The sequence below is a fragment of the Lynx canadensis genome, chromosome B2 (genome assembly GCF_007474595.2).
Source record: "Lynx canadensis isolate LIC74 chromosome B2, mLynCan4.pri.v2, whole genome shotgun sequence".
Taxonomy (NCBI): domain Eukaryota; kingdom Metazoa; phylum Chordata; class Mammalia; order Carnivora; family Felidae; genus Lynx; species Lynx canadensis.
The window spans coordinates 33,169,135-33,185,759 of record NC_044307.1 but is presented as its reverse complement, the minus strand read 5'-3'; the positions used below and the strand labels follow the sequence as shown (position 1 = coordinate 33,185,759).

The 16,625-nt window shown below is 58.4% G+C and overlaps 1 protein-coding gene and 1 non-coding gene across 3 annotated transcripts in view; one reads left to right on the top strand and one right to left on the bottom strand.

Moving 5' to 3' along the window:
- The window catches only part of GRM4 (glutamate metabotropic receptor 4), a 104,029-nt gene that overhangs the window by 53,856 nt on the left and 33,548 nt on the right, over window positions 1-16,625 (top strand). For both annotated transcript variants that reach the window (XM_030315286.2, XM_030315287.1), the window contains exon 3: window positions 14,141-14,276. In XM_030315286.2, coding sequence (XP_030171146.1) covers window positions 14,141-14,276 — 136 coding nt within the window. The remainder of the gene's footprint in view (window positions 1-14,140; window positions 14,277-16,625) is intronic.
- TRNAK-CUU lies at window positions 5,144-5,216 on the bottom strand. The gene has a single exon. It is a non-coding gene; the product is annotated as a tRNA-Lys (tRNA).

Here is a 16,625-nt window from a genome sequence, read left to right as displayed (position 1 = left end):
CCATCGGAAAGGCCAAGAAAGGGCTGAAGGGCTTGAGGGGGGGCTGTCTTTGAGGTCTGAGCCCCCAGTGGTGAGCACTTGGTCTCTTCCTGGTGGGGTTTCTCCCCCTTGCATTGTGACTGTCCTCCCCTTTCTCCCCAACTTACATTATATCCGTGCCTTATATCCGTGTCCCATTTTCCTGTAGACAGAATGATCATATGGATATTCTATGCAAATTCTCATTTTTAATGAGCCAGAAGGAAAGCTAACGACCATTTGGTAGACATCTTGGGACCCAAGGGAGGCTTTGGGATGGGGGGAGGAAGCAGGACAAAGTGACAAGCGAGAGGAGAGGGGAGGGAGGGAGAAGAACAAAGATGGAGAGGGACACAGTTGGGGCTGCCGTGGGGGGAATGGGAGGGGTGCCTTGCCTGCCCCATTTTACAGATAGGGAAATGGGCTTAGAGAGAGGAGGCAACTTGCCAGTCACCCCAGAAGGTGGGAGAGAGAGGTAGAAAGGCGGAAGAGAGGGGGAAGATCAGCTGGAGAAAGGAAAGGGGGAGGCAGACAGACCAAGGCTCTGGCTCATGGGACTTGGTTTCTTTATCTGTAAAATGGTCACCTAAGCCATGGGTTGATTGGGAGGAATTAATGAGAGAATGTGTGAGCACTGCATGAACTTGAGGGCTGTGGAATAATGGAGGAGTGTGTGTGTGTGCAGGAGAGAGAAGGAGAGAGAGAGAGGGAGGGAGGGAGAGCCCGATTCGGGGCTGGTTCTCACCAACCGTGACATCTGGGCCAAAATCAAGAGTCAGACGCTTAACCGAATGAACCATGCAGGCGCCCCTAGGCCAACTCTTCATTAATTAGTTCATTCTTTCATTCCTCAGCATCTGTTATCTACTTCGTAGATGGCTATCAGCTCCGTGAGGGCAGGACTCTGGTTTGTCCTATGAATAGCTGTGCCCACAGTGTCAAGGACAGTGCCTGGTACTGGGCGGGGGGGGGGGTGTGGGTAGGTGCTTCATAAGTTGTTGCTGAATCAGTGAATGCTCGAGCCTGGCAGTGGCCATCTCCCATAATTTTCATTCACTGTGCTAAGTGCAGTGATTGAGATGTTGGGATCGTTAAGGGCGCCCAAGGAGAAGGAGCCTGGGGATACCCACGAAGGCTTCCTGGAGGAGTGGGCCATGCACTGAACCCTTAAGAGTGGACAGGTGCTGACTTGAAGGAGGAGTCTGGGGAGGGGAGTTGGGCACAAAGGCAGAGGAACAGTCTGAGCAAAGGCAGGAAGAGAGGGACACCTTGGTGTATGTTGGCAACTGTAGGTGCTGTTGGAGGTGGATGATGAGGGTGCAGGGCCTCAGGACTTGGACTTGGCCCTGAGAGAGGTGAGAGCCACTGAGGGAAGGGAGTGGTGGAGTGGGATTGGAGTTTTGGTGGAGAGTTAGGGGGCCAGGCTGGGCTGTGTAGGTGAGGGACTCTGGTCTGGTAAGACGGTGTTGATGGGAGTCGGGGTGCACAGCGGGTTAGAGCTGAGGGGTCAGCTGGCTGCTTCCGGGTGAGGCCGGACCTGCCCCGGGAGCGCTGAGCCAGCCTGGAGAGGGGCCGGGGCAGCATGTGTGTGAGTAGCACATGCTGGGCTGCCTTGGGCCGATCACGGCCCTTCTCTGGGCCCTGGTTTCAGTCAGAAAGGAGTGCTGCCTCCCCCAGTTCTGGTGTGCAGGATGAGGGTCAGCTGAGTATCCGTTCCCAGCTCCCTTGCTCCAGGATGCCCTCCGGAGACCCACTCAAGGCTGTTCCCAGGGTTTAGGCCTGGAGCCCCTGTCCGGGTCTCTGTCTCTGTGCTCCTAGCTGTGGCCCAACAGTGTTGGGAGAGCCTGGGGAAGCTTGTTGGGGTTAGGTGAGCACCGGGCAGCTCAGGGCCCACATCTGGACCTCAGCCCCAGACCTTTGTCCATCATTTCCTGCTCACCTGAGTCCTGGGCAGCCCATTACTTCCAGAAAGCCTCTCATGGCGTGCTGGGTCAGGCTGGTGTCCGCCTCTGTCCTCACTGCTGTCCTTGCCACCGTCCTCTGCCAATGCCAGTTAATGAAGCACGCACACATTCACCGTCTGGGTCCTCCCTCCCTGGCGTGGGTCAACAGCCCCATTTTCTGGCCGAGGTAGCTGAGGCCCAGTGGGGTGAGGGGATTGCCTGCATAGATCGGTGCCGGGGCTGGGCCCCCCATTTGCTGCGTGCTCTGCTCTTGTGCCACCTCTCCCCCTGGCCTGGCCTGAAGAGGAGGGGGCGAGAACTGGCGCGAGAAAGGGTCCGGGAGGACTTCATTACCCAGTGCCTGCTTGTGGCGGGGGGGGGGGGGGGGGGGGGGGCGGGTGCTGAGCCCGCCGCCGGCGGGGAGACATGCTTGGCCTGCCTGGGTAATTACATCTCAACATTTCATTTTGCTTGTCAGTTTCCACTTCCTGGGGATGTGGGCTCCTAAATATTTCATCCCGGCCTGCAGCTGCCTGTTCCTCCCTGGCCAAACCACAGGCCCAGCGGCCGGCCCCCAACCCCGGCCCCTCCCTGCCCAACTGAGCTTTGTCAGTTCCTGCTATGGGGTAGAGCTGGCCAGAGGTCAGATTCTTCACGCCCCTGCCCCATGCAGGGTCCCCGCCACCAGCCCATCACTGGCCCCTCTCCTCAAGGGGTCAGGGGTGAAGAGGCCAGGCAGACCACACTGCTGGCAGTTAGGCTCAGTTCAGCCGATGTTGATTAGCACCTACTGTGTGCCTGGCACTCCGCTGGAAACTGGGGAGTTAGAAACGAGAAAGACACGGTCTTCGCAAAAATGGGCTTATGGACTGATGGAGGAAGCCGACAATCACATTATAATAGCAAACGCTTACTGAGTGCTTCTGTGCCAGGCCGTGCACAGAGCGCCTTACGTGTATATTAACCTAAGGCCCAGAGAGGGAAGTAACGTGTCCAAAGTCACCCAGCTAAGAAGTGGCTGGGAGCCCTCACGCCTCAAAGCACGAGAGCTACAAAATGGGTCACAGCACAGGCAGAGGATGGCACGTGCCTGTGGAGAGGGTGTAACGAGAGCCCAAGTAGACAGTGATGAGTTCCGGCTGGGGCAGAGATCTGGGATGTTTCCAAGGGGAAGAGGAGGAGAAAATGAGCCCCTGTGGGGTGTTGGGCGGATAAAGAGCAGGAAGGGTATTTCTGGCAAAGGGACCAGCGGAGGCTGAGGGTGGGAAAGGCTGAGTTGAGTTGGAGAAAGAGGTCCTCTTGTGGTAGAGTGTGGAGTTTGAGGCTGAGGAAGCGGGTGTCAAGGGACACGGGGGTCCCGTTGTGTGAGGAGCCCCTCGGCAGAGGACTCTGAGCTCACACTCGGCGATCCTGTGTCCGGCTGCCCCCTGACTCGCTGTGTGAGCCTTGGGCAGACTCTTCCCTACTCTGAGCCAAATCTGAGAAATGGGTGGGGATTCCCTCAATCAAAGGATGCCGGCATGGCCACTGAGAGTGGGGGGGAAGGCGGGGCCTGGGGGCTGGGTTGAGGCAGGGGTCTCCTGCGGGGTGGGGGGTGGGGGGTGGGCAGTGGGCGGGGACAGGTAGGAACCAGCCATCTCTCTGTGCCTTGCACCCCGTCACCACCACCTGCCTCCAAACCTCTTTGCTTCCTTTTTTATTTATTTTTTTCTGCCTTTCTCGCTTCAAAGGTGTTTTGCCTAAATGGGTTTGTGTTAAGATATTAGGTCGATCACTCAGCAAATTTCCCTCTGCTCAGAGCTGAGCACCATGAATAATGCAGCTCTGAACAACGCTGCCACTGCCCAGCAGCCTCTGGGGAGGGGACAGCCACGTTCGGCTCAGAGGCACTGAGCCCCACAGCTGCCTTGATTAGTCCCCCCTGGACCTGCCCCTCCCCTCCCCCACCTGTCCCCTCCGAGGCCCGGCCTGTCCACAGGTGATCCCTGCAATCTTCACAACGACCCTGCGTGTCTGGGGTGGGGGTAATGCCATCCTGTTTTACAGATGCAGAAATGGATGTTCAGAGAGGTTGGGCAAAGTAGCTTTTATCACGAAGCAAGTAGCTGGTTGAAATGGGACATGGGCCCTGCTGTGCCCAGACTCAGCCTCCTGTGTCACACCAGGCCAGCTCTCTGATGCCCGTGTCCCCTGCACCCCCAGAGCCAGCCCGGTTCTCCACACGGGCAGGGCTGGATGAGAGTGGAGGCAGAGGGAGAGGGTTTCAGAAGAAAGACAGGATTTGCCTCACTGGAGGGGCCACCGAAGCTGCTTGGTGAGTTGCCATGAATGCATGTGTGTGTGTAGGGGGGTGGCTGGGAGTGGTGGCAGGGGCTGAGATTGTTCAGGAAAGGAAGCATGTATGTTCTGCCCTGGACAGTCCCTGGGCTTCCAAGCTTTGGTCCTGGGTTCTTCCCAGCACCCTGTGTCCGGGGACAGTTCTTGCTTTATCACGGTGCCCCTGGTCCCCAGGGCTTCGCTCACTAGCCCTGGGTCCTGGCCCAAGCTGGGTGATGAGGTCTCTGCCTTCCCTGCTCCTGCCCTCCTCCTGGGGCAGCCTCTACCCCCACTGGCCTCACCGACTCCCCGGAGGCATTGGCTCCAGGAGGCAGACGCAGGCCTTCACAAACTCCATCGCATTTGAGCCTCCCTCCCACTCCACCGGGTACAGTTTCTTTAAGTCCTTTCCCATTTTGCAGATGGAAAGTCTGATGCTCAGAGAGGCTGAGTAACTTGTCCAAAGTCACACAGTGAGTAAGCCGTGGAGCCTGCATCCTTTGCCTCGAGCTGGAGGGGCGGAGGAAGCTGAATGCGGGTGCAGTGTTCATCCTTTGCACACACCTTGGGGGTACGTTAAGGAGGCACCTCCAGGCGGGATACTGGATGACTGTCTTATCCTCATTGTCCCTTGGTACCTGGTCCCTTTCTGGCTCCAGCCAAATCTCTCACAGTGGGCCCACTACCTCCCTAGGGCTGGAGTCATCCTGGCCACAGTGGGGAGGGTAGATACTCTATTTCATGCCCTTCTCTACTGGCCCTGCTGTCTTCCAGAATCTGAGGACCTGCCAGTTTGCATGGCTATCTTATACTTTTCTTCCCTCCTTCTCCTCCTCCTCCTCCTTCTTCTTCTAATGTCAACTCTACCCCCAGTGTGGGACTTGAACTCACGACCCCGAGATCAAGAGTCTCATGCTCTACCAACTGAGCCAGCCAGGTGCCCCTTTGCTTGTTCTTTTTTTGCCTGCGTGTTTCCTAAGCGCCCATAGCGAGGAATTTGCATTTAGGTGGAGAAATAAAATCTCAAGACAAGGCAGGACTGAGAGAGATGTCCAGGTGTGTGTGAGGTGTGTGCATGGAGCTCACGAGTGAATCCTACAAGGGCAGATGCTGTGCGCAGCTTATCTTTGTAGCCTGGCATGAAGTAGGTTCCAGGCGCAGAGTGGGTGCCCAGTGCCTGTGCGCACAGATGTCCGGGCGCTTGGCCTGACCAGGTGGTGGCTCAGAGGGGAGGTCACAGTGGGCTGCAGGCGTCAGGAGCTCCCAGAGGAGCTAGAAGGGTTTGTGCAGGTACAGGTGCTCACCTTGGATTCCTGCAGAGCCTCTGCCCCTACAGCCGTGTTGGTGGCTCCTGCCCCTCTGTCCCTTCCGTCCCCATCAGTCCGGCACTCAGTGGCTCGTTCATCCGGCAAGCGTGAATCAGTACCTGTCTCCCGCGCAGGTGTGGCATGAGTGCGGGACCCCTTGGGGCTCTGACTAGAGATGCAGGTAACCAAGGCCCAGTGAGGGAAGGGCTGCAAGGGTGGGAGCCCCCTGGCTGAGGGAGCAGAGGCCTGTGGGGGCAGCAGTTGTGGTCGGATGGCAGATTCTCGTAGGGACCTGAGTAAGGCTGGATGTTGCAGATCTGAGGAGGAGGTGAGACCTCAAGTCTCTGTCTCTGTCTCTGTCTCTCTCTCTCACACACACACACACCCACCCACACACGCACGCATGGAGCCACCGAGGGTTGTAGGGAAGGAGCCATGTGTCAGACGGAGGCTAGAGTGGAGGCTAGAGGGTGGGGAGTAGGTCTGGGAACAGGAGCAGAAAGAGACAGTGGCCGTGAACCCGGCCTGAGCTGCCGCCCACCCCCACCCCCCAGAGGCCTCGAGCCCCCTGTGGAGACCCAGGCCCAGCTGGGGCCAGAGCTGGTCAGACTGGGCCCAGTGCGGGCCCACCCCTCACCCTCTCCCGCAGCCCTACTCGCCCTGGAACAGCCACGGGCCAGGGGCCTTCTCCCAGGGCCTGGGCATCTTCCTGACCTCAAATCACCCTCCAGGCCCGGCTCTGCTGCCTGAAAACAAAAGTAGCTCTGGATTCATCACTGACCCTCTGAGTACCTTCCTTTCCTGAAAGCGCATTTGGGGAGAGGGCCTGGCTCTTGGAGTGGGAGGAAGGAGAGCAGGGCCACGCGCGCGTGCGTGTGTGTGTCCGTATGGTTTGGGGTGACTCCCAGCCTCCCTCGTGCCTTCCCCCACCTCCCTCTCTGCTAGAACCTCCAGGAACCTGGGGGCCCCCCCTCGGGTTGTGCAACTCCCCCCACCTTTCTCTCCATTGTTGCAATTTGCTGCCTTCACATTTTGCCATGATGTAGATTTTTCCACTTGATTTCCCAGGATTTGTCTTTTCATTGTTTTTCTCTCTTTTTAAATTTAAAAGGGGGGAAAAAAGCAAGGAAAAGAGAAAGAGGAGAGGAGCTCATGTCTGTGCTGGCCTCCTGCAGCGGCCAGCTTGTACCGTGAGGGGAAGGGTGGGTTCAGCCGTGGGGAAAATTTCTCCTCCCTAGTCTGGAGCCCAGCCCCCCAGTGCTGTTTAGGCCAAGTGGACATCCTGGGTTGCAGAGTGTGATCCCAGGGCTCTGGGCGCTGGAGAAAGACGGAGTGGATGTGGAGTCCTCCCAGGACAGGGAGTGCTATGGATTGGGGTGCCCCATCCTGGCCACTCTGCCCACCCCTCTGCCTGTGTGCTGGCCGCTTAGCTCCTTTCTCAGGGCCTGGTGAGGGAGGGAATGAGATTTGGAGGAAGAGACAGATGCCCAAGCCTGGAGGATGTGGCTGAGGCCTCTGGGGAGGAACCAGGGAGCCTAGGTCCCCTGACTGCCCCACCTCGTGGGCTTGGGGTTAGCTGCCTTGGTGGGAGGGCCTTTGCTCTCTGCCTGCCCTGGCTTCCAGGGTGGGCCCAGCCCGTAAGTGGGGGTGCTGCGGAGGGAGGAGATCTGGGGGTTGCTTGGGGGGTGGCAGGATCGCGGGGATGCTTATTCAGACAGGTCGAGTGGGGAGAGCCATGTGGCAGGGGACAGGGAGGTGTGGGGAGGAGGAAAAAGTGGGCACAGGTGCAGTGTGTGTGAACCTAAGTCCACGGGGGCATTAGGGAGACCCCTCCAGGCAGGAAATCTGGCTGGCTGACGCCCCCTGGGCATCCCTTAGTGCCCGTGGGTTTCCACGTCCCTGGCCTCAAACAAGCGCGTACAACCCCAGGCAGTGGAGGACAGAGAAATGAGGTCATTTCAACAGCGAGCTCTCACTTGAGGATGGGATCTACAAGTCCAAAGTGTTTTGAGTTCCTGGCTGTCAGGCAAGGCAGCAGCTCCTAGGGAAAAGTCAAAGTGGAGTCCAAATCTGTGCCTCTTAAGCTGCACGGCCTGGCCTGAACTTCCCCGTCCTCTAGGACAAAACCGGGCGGAATGAGGGGATGCGGCCCCCACTTCCCGCCCTCACATCACCCTACTTTCTCGTCTCTTCCTCTGCCCTGCCTCCGAGATGTTTTCTGCCACTGTGAGTGGGCTGTATGAGGGTGGGGGGCTCTGTCCTCCTCACGGCTGTATCCTAGCCTCGAAAACCTCCCCGGTACCTAACAAGCTCGGTAAACATCTGTAGACTCAGTGAAGGGAAAATCGTGGTAGCATGTGGGCACAGTGTGTTGTTGAACGCAGCGTGAAGCGTGGACGAGCCGGCAGCGGGCCTGGCACCGGTGGGCCTTCTGCCATGTGCTCCTGCTGGCCCGGAGGGCCGGTCCTTTTGCATTTTCCCTCGGGCTCATTGCTGTCTTTGCTGGTCTTGCTTTCTTTCCCAGCTAGACCGTGAGCTCCAAGGTAGGAATTTTACTTCTTATCACTTCTCAACATCTGATTGTGCCAGGAACGGAGCAGGGCAATTCTCGAGTGAATGCATGCATGCGTGAATGAATGCGGATGGATGGATGAGTGAATGAACGAACGAACAAATGCACAGGCCCGGCCTCGCCCTTGGGGAGTGTAGTTGGAGGCAGACGCCGACACAGATACCTTGGCTGGGCCTGGAGAACACCGGGAAAGGTCACCAGGCCGCAAATGGAAAGGGCTCAGAGACCACAAAATACAACAGGCAACCGATATCAAGTTTTGCTAGTGGAGTCTCTATGTCACATTCAAGTTGGGGCAGGTGCCTGGAGCCCGGGGGAGTCACGGGGGACAGCTGGCCAGCTCATGGCCTGTTCTCAGGGGAAGAGCGGATTTCGGGAGCCAGAAGGCTGGCAGGAGAAGGGCGGTCCCAGACAGGCACCCCCCACCCCTCCCCTCCCGTGCACTGTGGATGCCACTGGGCTGCGAGTGCTGAGTAGCTCCATTTCACAGATGAAATAGGGAGGCTGGGGTGTGCCCTGGCATGTTCTCCATCAGGCTGCACACGTGAGGACTGGAACGCCCTCACTGCCACTTGTGCCTGGAAGGTTTGTCTCGCTTGGGTCCTGGGGTCCACGTTTACCAAGCACGCGACGAATCTAGCAGACAGAAGCTCCTGCCTTCACACAGCTTTTGCTCAGAGGTACGTGCGTCTCCATACAGACCGCATCTTGTTTTATTATATGCGGTCTTTAAATCCCTCACAAATGGGACAGATCAGGTTGCGATTTGCCTTTTCGAGCGACTTTGTGTCCTCCCAGGATTTGGTTGGGCCGACACACGAGAGCTGTTTTCTTTCCATCGGGCAAACACCCATTTGTCCGATCTTCTGTTGTAAAATAGTTAGGTCATTTCCGTTTGTTTGCTATTGCGAACAGCGCTGTGGTACATGTCTGGCCGGCTCCCCCTCCCCATGTGTGCGTTTCTGGGGAGGAACGCAGAAGGGGGCGGGCCGGCTTGTAGGCAATCCGCACACTTCACTTTACCGGATGTCGCCCTGTGGTCTCCAAAGTGTTCCTTGGATACTCCCTCATGGAACTGTCCAGCTTTCTCAGAGTAGAGGCAGGGCCTGGAGGGACGGGACCAAGGACAAGTCCATTTTGGCAGGTGGGACGGCACAGGACGAGGGGAAGGTGTGGAGATAGGGCAGGCTCTGTGCTACCGTAGCTGGGGGTGCGCTGGGCACTCACTGCAGGAGGGAGCTTGGAGGGGTGAGGGGGCTGGCGGGGGCCCAGGGAGGCGAGGGGATGCCCCAGCCTTCACTGTGGGTTTAGTCTGGGCTGTTACGCTGTGACAAAGCAGGCGGGAAGCAGTGAGAAGGCTGGCCTGGGTTTTAACCCCCTTGGTGCAGCGGTGAGAGCCTCATCGGGAGGGGGGGTCTGCCCCAGCTGCTGTGTGCCCCTGGGCAAAGCGCTGCTCCTCTCTGGCCTCATCCTCCTCGCTCCCTGTCCAGCTCGGGCCGGGAGGTCTCTGAGGTCCCCACGCCCGCATGTGCTCAGATGTTCTTGGCAAGTGCTTGTGGCTTCCTGCCCTTGGCCCTGTGAGCGGAGGCACTGACTTGGCGGGCATCAGAGCCTGTAGCTGGCAGCTGGGGTGCTTGCCGGGGGCTGGGAGGTTGCGGTGTGGAGTGAGGGGCTTGCCAAGGGGGGCTTAAGGGGCCACACCCAGACTCCTGCGTGTCCCCTTCCTTCTTATGATCCTGCGCCTGGAGTCTGGGAGAGGTAGGAGGCTCCAGCCTCTGATCAGAGAGTGTTCTTTGCCACTTAGGCTTAATTCAATTATATGTGCTCTCCGTATGGACCCTTGGATTATTACTTTATCCATTGAGAGAGGCCATGGGGAGAGGAGCAGGGGGTGCAGACAAGTGCACCGTCCCCGGTAGAGAGGTTTGAAGAGGGCATCCCAGGGAGCGTTGGCCATGGTCCCCATGGTGATGGTGATGGAGCTGCAGCCTCGGGGACAGCACAGGGGACAGAGGGGACAGAGGGCTGGCGGGCTTGGTGTCTGACTTGGAGTCTTTCCAGGGCCGGGGAGGGGTGGCAGGAGGTAGGGGTCAAGAGAGACCCAGTGACCCAGGCCTTTTCTTTCTCGGCCTAAGAGAGGGTTTGGACACAGACCCAGATTGCAGTCCCACTTACTGGCCGTGTCAGCTCCGTCAGCTACCTAGCACCTCCGAGCCTCAGTCCTCCTCTGTAAGATGGGGCTATGAGCACCCGCCCCAGGGTGTGTGAGGACTCGTTGCACGCCCGGCCTGCAGTGCACGTTTCAGTAAATGCTGGTCCCTCTGAGGCTACTCTGGTCCTCGGTGCCGCTCACTACTGACAGCTTGCGTCATGTCAGCAGAGCCCCTGGTGAGCCAGCCACTTAATCCCCCATTCGGGGGTCCCCGGAGCAGCCGTGCGGACAATTGGGCAGCCACGCAAAGGGACCCTGTGGGTACTTGGTTTCTCACCTTGGGACAGGGACACCAGAGGGCGCTTACTCCAGAGCAGGCAGTGTGCTCAGACATGCCCATGTCTGTGGCCCGCAGGATGTACCCTTGACCTTGTACCCCAACCCATTGTCCACGTGGCCCAAGCCATGACACGTTGGACTGGCAGAAGGGGCGGTTGCCGGAGACAGATGGCTTGCGTTTCAACCCCTACCTCGCCACTGACTGTCTGTGTGACCTTGGGAAGCCACTTAACCTCTCTGTGCTTCAGTTTCTTCATCTAGAAATTGGCGATGTGCCGACGACACCCCAGATGAATGAATCCTTGTAAAATTTGCAGAATAATATTCACCGGGCGTCAGACGCTTCATAAATGTTCACGGTTGTTGTTGAGCTCTGCGTAACCCCCCAAACTTCCCCTCCAATCCCCTCCCTCCCTTGGGGTTGTAAGAGTATCCTGCTCAGACCATACTCCCATCTCAGGCACCTTGTGGCTCACATTCTAGCTGACGGAGCTGTGGTCACTTAATTCTTCTCTCACCAGCAAAATGAAGCGTGCAAGATATGCCCTGGGGTGTCAGGTAGGACCATCCCATGGATCCTCCTGGGAAGGGGGGGGCATGGCCCAGAAAGACCGCCTTATCTGTGAGTTCCTCCCTGTTTGAGAACAATTCGCTCCCATTCCCTGCTTCCCTCCCTTCTGCCCTGACCCCCCCTCCTCCCTCCTGGAGCCAGGTGGCTCTTTCTTACCCCCCCGTCCAGCCGCCTCCCCTTGTCCATCTGTCTCTCCAGATGGGGGGGAAATGTCACAATTGGCCCACTTTCTAACTGGAAAGGAACCATATGGAGGGTTTAGCTGGGAGCAGAGGGTCTACCCAGCTGCCATTAGTGCAGGGCCAGCGCCGTGGGCAGCAGATTGGCTCCCTTTGGCTCTCTCTGCAGGACCCGGGACTGGAGGGACCAGTCCTACCCAGGCACCCTCCCTCCTTCCCTCCTCCTCTCTCTTTCCCATGAGCTCTGATGACCATGGTCTTCTGTAGCGCTTGGGATTTCTTTGGTGCCTAAGGAGAGACCTGAGGAGCTCCGCCTGCCCCAAAGAGGCAGAAAGTAAGGGAGGGGGGTTCTGGTCAGTGGGTAGGGGCAGAGGGCTGCTTTGCCTGCTGCGGAGAACCAGGGGGTCTACTTCCTGGGGACAGGGACGTGAGCGTGCCCGTGTGTCGTGCGGCCCCAGGCCTGGCAGGTGCCTGGCGCAGAGCAACCCCTCTTGTAGTGAGGGTACCTTGTTTTTCCCCAGAGTGTCCCACATCTGGCTGCTTACGCCTCCTCCCTCAGACTCAGCTCAGGTCACTGCCTTTGGGCAGCCCTTCCTGGTTGCCACCTCCCTCCCTGCCCAAGGGTAGAAGCCCTTCCTGGGTGGTGGGGCTTGGGTTTTGATACTTTTCCTGGTGGGGTAGGGTGTGTGTCCCAGAACTGTGGGCCCCTCGCAGTGCAGGCCCCCACACAAAGGTGCGTGGAACCTGTGCAGAAGCATCAGGTGGCCTCGGCATGGGCAGAGAGGCCATTTGGAAGCCCAGGGGTAGCAGCAGCCGGGTGCCCAACCAAGGTAGATGGTTTGAGGCATTGCTGGGTCCCCAAGGGATCCTGTTTGGGGTGGAGCTGGGCTGAGACCCTTGAGCAGAACCCAGAGGAGGCCGACAGTCTTCGATAAAGGATCTGCTTCATTAAGAATAACCCCCCACACTTTTCTATCCGCCGAGCCCCGACTCTGCCACCCGGGGCCCTGGGGTTCTTAATCCCTGGGGGCTCCCCTGCTCTGTATCCCAGTAGGGGCAGGGAACCGTGTGGCCCTGGGCAAGCTACTTCTTTCCTCTGAGCCTTAGGTTCCTCGTCTGTCAGGTGCCGTTGATACTAGAAACAGTGGTCCACAAGTGCTTTTGTGCCAGATCAGGTGGGATTTGGATGCATGAATGACACCTGTCTCCTGCCGGCCCTGGAGAGACATGTCAAAGGCTGGGGACTGGCTGGGGAAAGTCTAAAGTGCTCCCAGGGTTTCTGTGAGCCTCACAGATTCTGTGAACCTGGCCCTCAGATTGACGCTGCCTCCCGGATGCTCCCGCAGGTATGGGGCTGGGCTTCTTGTAGGGGAATGAGCTCAGGAGATAGGCAGGCCCTGGCCTCTTGTCTCCCCCACGCCCCCCCCCCTCACCCAGGACCCAGGCAGGCAGGCAGTGGGCCAGGGAAGAAGGAGAGACAGGGGGGCTCCCAAAGACTCCCTGACCCCTTCCGAGCTCCTCCTGAAGCACTGTGTTAGAATGGCCCTTGAACTCCCAGCTGGGAATTTGCTCACGAATAAGATGGGGAGAGGCACCCTGCAGGGCCAAGGAGTGGAGTGGGAGCTGGGGAGCCTACCTACGGAGGAGTCTGTGAGTGCCCGGAGAGGAGCTTGGGAAGACCTGGATGGCCGGCCGGCCCGGGATGTGCCCGGGATGTACCCGGTTGTCCCGGCTCGTACGTACGCAGGATGTACGGGTACGAGCCAGCAGCCACACGGTGCTCTTGCCGAGGGGGCCTGTTGATGAGCACACGGCCCGGGGACAAGAGCCCTGGGAGGTGCGCGTGGATGTGGATGTGGGGGGCGGCAATGGCCCAGGGTGGGCAACTTGCTGTCTTCTCAGGTTTACGGCTCCACGACGCCTTAGGAGGTGGCCTCAATGAAAATAACCAACGTCTACTAAGCACTCTCTCTACGTGCCAAACATTATTGCATTTATGTGCACTAACTCACTTAGCTTTGTAACAACCCTGTAAAGTAAGTAGTAGTAGTATCTTCACTTTGTAGATGATGTATTTGAGGCACAGAGAGGTTCAGTAACCACCCTGAGGTCACACAGTAAGTAGTAAGTAGCAAAGCTGAGGTTGACACCTAGGCGGCCCAGCTCCTCAACACTGCTGTATCGTCTCTTGCTAGCAGCCTGTTTATACATGGGGGAACTGAGGCACAGAGAACTTAAGTGACATGTCCAGGGTCATCCAGCTGGTGAGTGGTGGAACCGAACTTTGTGGTGTGGCCGTTGTAAAAAAAATTTTTAACACTGTATTTATTTTTTGAAAGAGCACTAGTGGGGGAGGGGCAGAGAGAGAGAGACACACACGCGCGCGCACACACACACACACACACACACAGAATCTGAAGCAGGCTCTAGGCTCCGAGCTGTCAGCACAGAGCCGGCTGCAGGGCTCGAACCCGTGAACCGGGAGATTATGACCTGAGCCGCAGTCGGACGCTTAACCAACTGAACCACCCAGGTCCCCTGTACTGTGGCTGTTCTAACCACACAGCCTGTGCCTAGAAATCAGGACTTTGGAGTTAGGGGTCCAGCTGGGGGGCCAAGGGCAGCCCCTGGCCTCCGTCTCCTGGAGTGAGTGTGTGTCCGAGGGGGTGGGGTGAAGAAGGGACAGACCTATGCTGCCTTGCCCCCCCTCCCCCACCCAGGCTGACTGGTGCCCTTCCCACAGGGGGCGTGTGCATTGCTCAGTCGGTGAAGATACCACGGGAGCCCAAGCCTGGGGAATTTGACAAGATCATCCGGCGCCTCCTGGAGACCTCAAATGCCAGGGCGGTCATCATCTTTGCCAATGAGGATGACATCAGGTGAGGGCAGGCGGCCGCGGGGTGGGGTTCGGGAGCCAGTCACGGGGAGAGCGGCAGGTCCTGCTGGAGACCTTGCTAGACAAGCCTGACCCCACCTAGGATCCGGAGAGGTGAAGTGGGTAAGTGTGTGAGCTGGGAGACCCCTCAGGCTGGGGCGCAGGCTATTGCTAATGGGCACCCCTCCCGCCTCCCCTACTCTGTTTCCTACATCCGTTCTGCCAACCGGGGTAAGCCGGTACTTTAACAGAGGAGTTAAGGTCCTGGGCTTTGAGCCAAAGCACTTAGGTTCTAATCCTGCTCTCCCTCCTCCTAGCAGTGTGACCTGAGGCAAACTTCTCAACCTCTCTGTGCCTCTTTATTGCTTAAAAGACGGTGGGGGGGTTAATGATGCCTGCCTGAGGTTTGAGAACTGAATGCAAGAATGTGCATAAAGGGCTTAGAGCAGAGTCCTGCGTAGCAGGTGCCCAGTGTGTGGGGAGCCCCTGCCTCCTTTCCTGGACAAAGCTTGGAGCAGTGGGAAGAGGCCTGGGCTGCGGTTCTAGTCCTGCTTGGGTACACACTCACCCCTGAGCCTCAGTCCCCTCCCTGAGCATTTGCAGAGGAAATGGGTGGGCTTTGGGTGCGACGACCACACAGTATAAATGCTGGGCCAGCTCACCTGTCTGCACATCTCCCTCTCGTCCTGAGTCAGAATCTCGGGAGCACTTCAAAGATGACCCTTGAGTATCCACCCCTATTAACCCACTTCCCTTCTTCCTGCCCTTCCCCCTGCTACTACCTCTCAGACTGATATCAAGGCCAAGGGGGGGGCCAGACCTCCGCAATTCTCCTGAGTGGGAGAGACAGAAGCTCTGAGCTCGGGGAGCCCCAGTCTGGGGAGGGGAGACACAGCCCTGCCCTCAGGAAGCCTCAGCCTGAGGGGGAGACGCAGCTCAGAGTCTGGTGGGGGAGGCATGGCCCTGCATTTGTAGAGGAGGATGAGACGGTAGGTGTGATTCTCCCCAGACGTCCTCCCTCAGATAGCTGGCCTGAGGCGTCATAGCGTGCTGTGCCCTCAGGCCTCCCCTGCCCTCCAGCCCGGCCAAGGCCCCCTGTCTGCCCCTGCCCCCATGCGCCTCCTTCCCTGTTGCTACCCAGTGTCCATCTGGGTCCTGTTCCCTCCGACACTTTCCCCACTCGGTAAGGACCCCATCCTGGACTCCTGAGTTGCAGCAAAACAGACTTCCCCCAGGAGTCACTGCCAGGTCCCTGCAAGGAAGGAGGGGGAAGTTCTGGAAGATCATTAAGGCCTCAAAAGCCAAAAGACCAGCTCTAAGGGGGAGGTATCTCAGGCAGTGAAAAGCTGGGAAGGGGGAGTCAGGCTGCTGAGCCCGGAAGTTGCTCCTGCCCCCCTCAAGGCTTTCAGGCCCCTTAAATTCTGCCCCAGGACATTCCTGTTACCCACAGGTCTGCCAGCTCCTGGGGCAGGAGGGCCCCTTCAGAGGTCCTTTGCCTCACTTAAATCACTGGTCCCTGCATTCCTGTCCCCGCCCCCACCCCAAAGCCTGGCGCTCAGATCCCATACCCCACCCAGGGGTGCACCCCGCTCTAGGCCCCCTGCTTAGCTCAGATGGACCCATGTGCTGGGAGGGAGAGATGAAGGCACTGGGCCATGTATCCCACAGAGGGGAGGGCTGACTCCAGAAGGACCGGTAGCAGGAAGTGTGGGGTGGGGGGTGCAGAGGCATTTCTGGAAATCCACATGTATTTTCAGAAGCAAACAGAAATAAAAATAAACCCAGGTGACTTTGCAGGGATGGAGGCCTGGGAGCTCTGGTCATCTCTGGCTGGCCAAATGCAAGTGGGTATTAATAGGGCTGTGGGTGTGGCTTCTGAGCAGCACCCCCCCCCCCCACTAGATTAATGTGCCCTGGCGGGTGGGGGGCTGCAGCAAATTTGGGGGACCGGGAATATCGAGAGTTGGGAGATGCTGAAGGAGGGAAGGTATGGGCTCTGTGGCCTGGAAACATGTTTGTCCCTGGCAGCCCCAGGCTGTCCCACCCCAGCTGGCTGCCTCCTGCACAGGCCCAGCAGCCACTCTCAAGCCCTGGTGGCTGTGTCCCAGTTTCCAGCATCACAGACTCTTACTTGCTGTGCAATCCCGAGCAAGTTGCTTGCCTCCTCTGTGCTCCAGTCTCCCCGTCCCCCCCCCGCCCCCCATGGGAAGCACTGGGTTGGGGGAATTCTTCCCAGTCCTCCTTGGTTTTCTCATCCCTGAGCGTCTCCTGTGGGCCGCGCCCTATGCTGGGCTCTAGGGTCCCTGATTTGATTACGACCAATGTCACAGTAGGACTGTGACACCCTCCATCC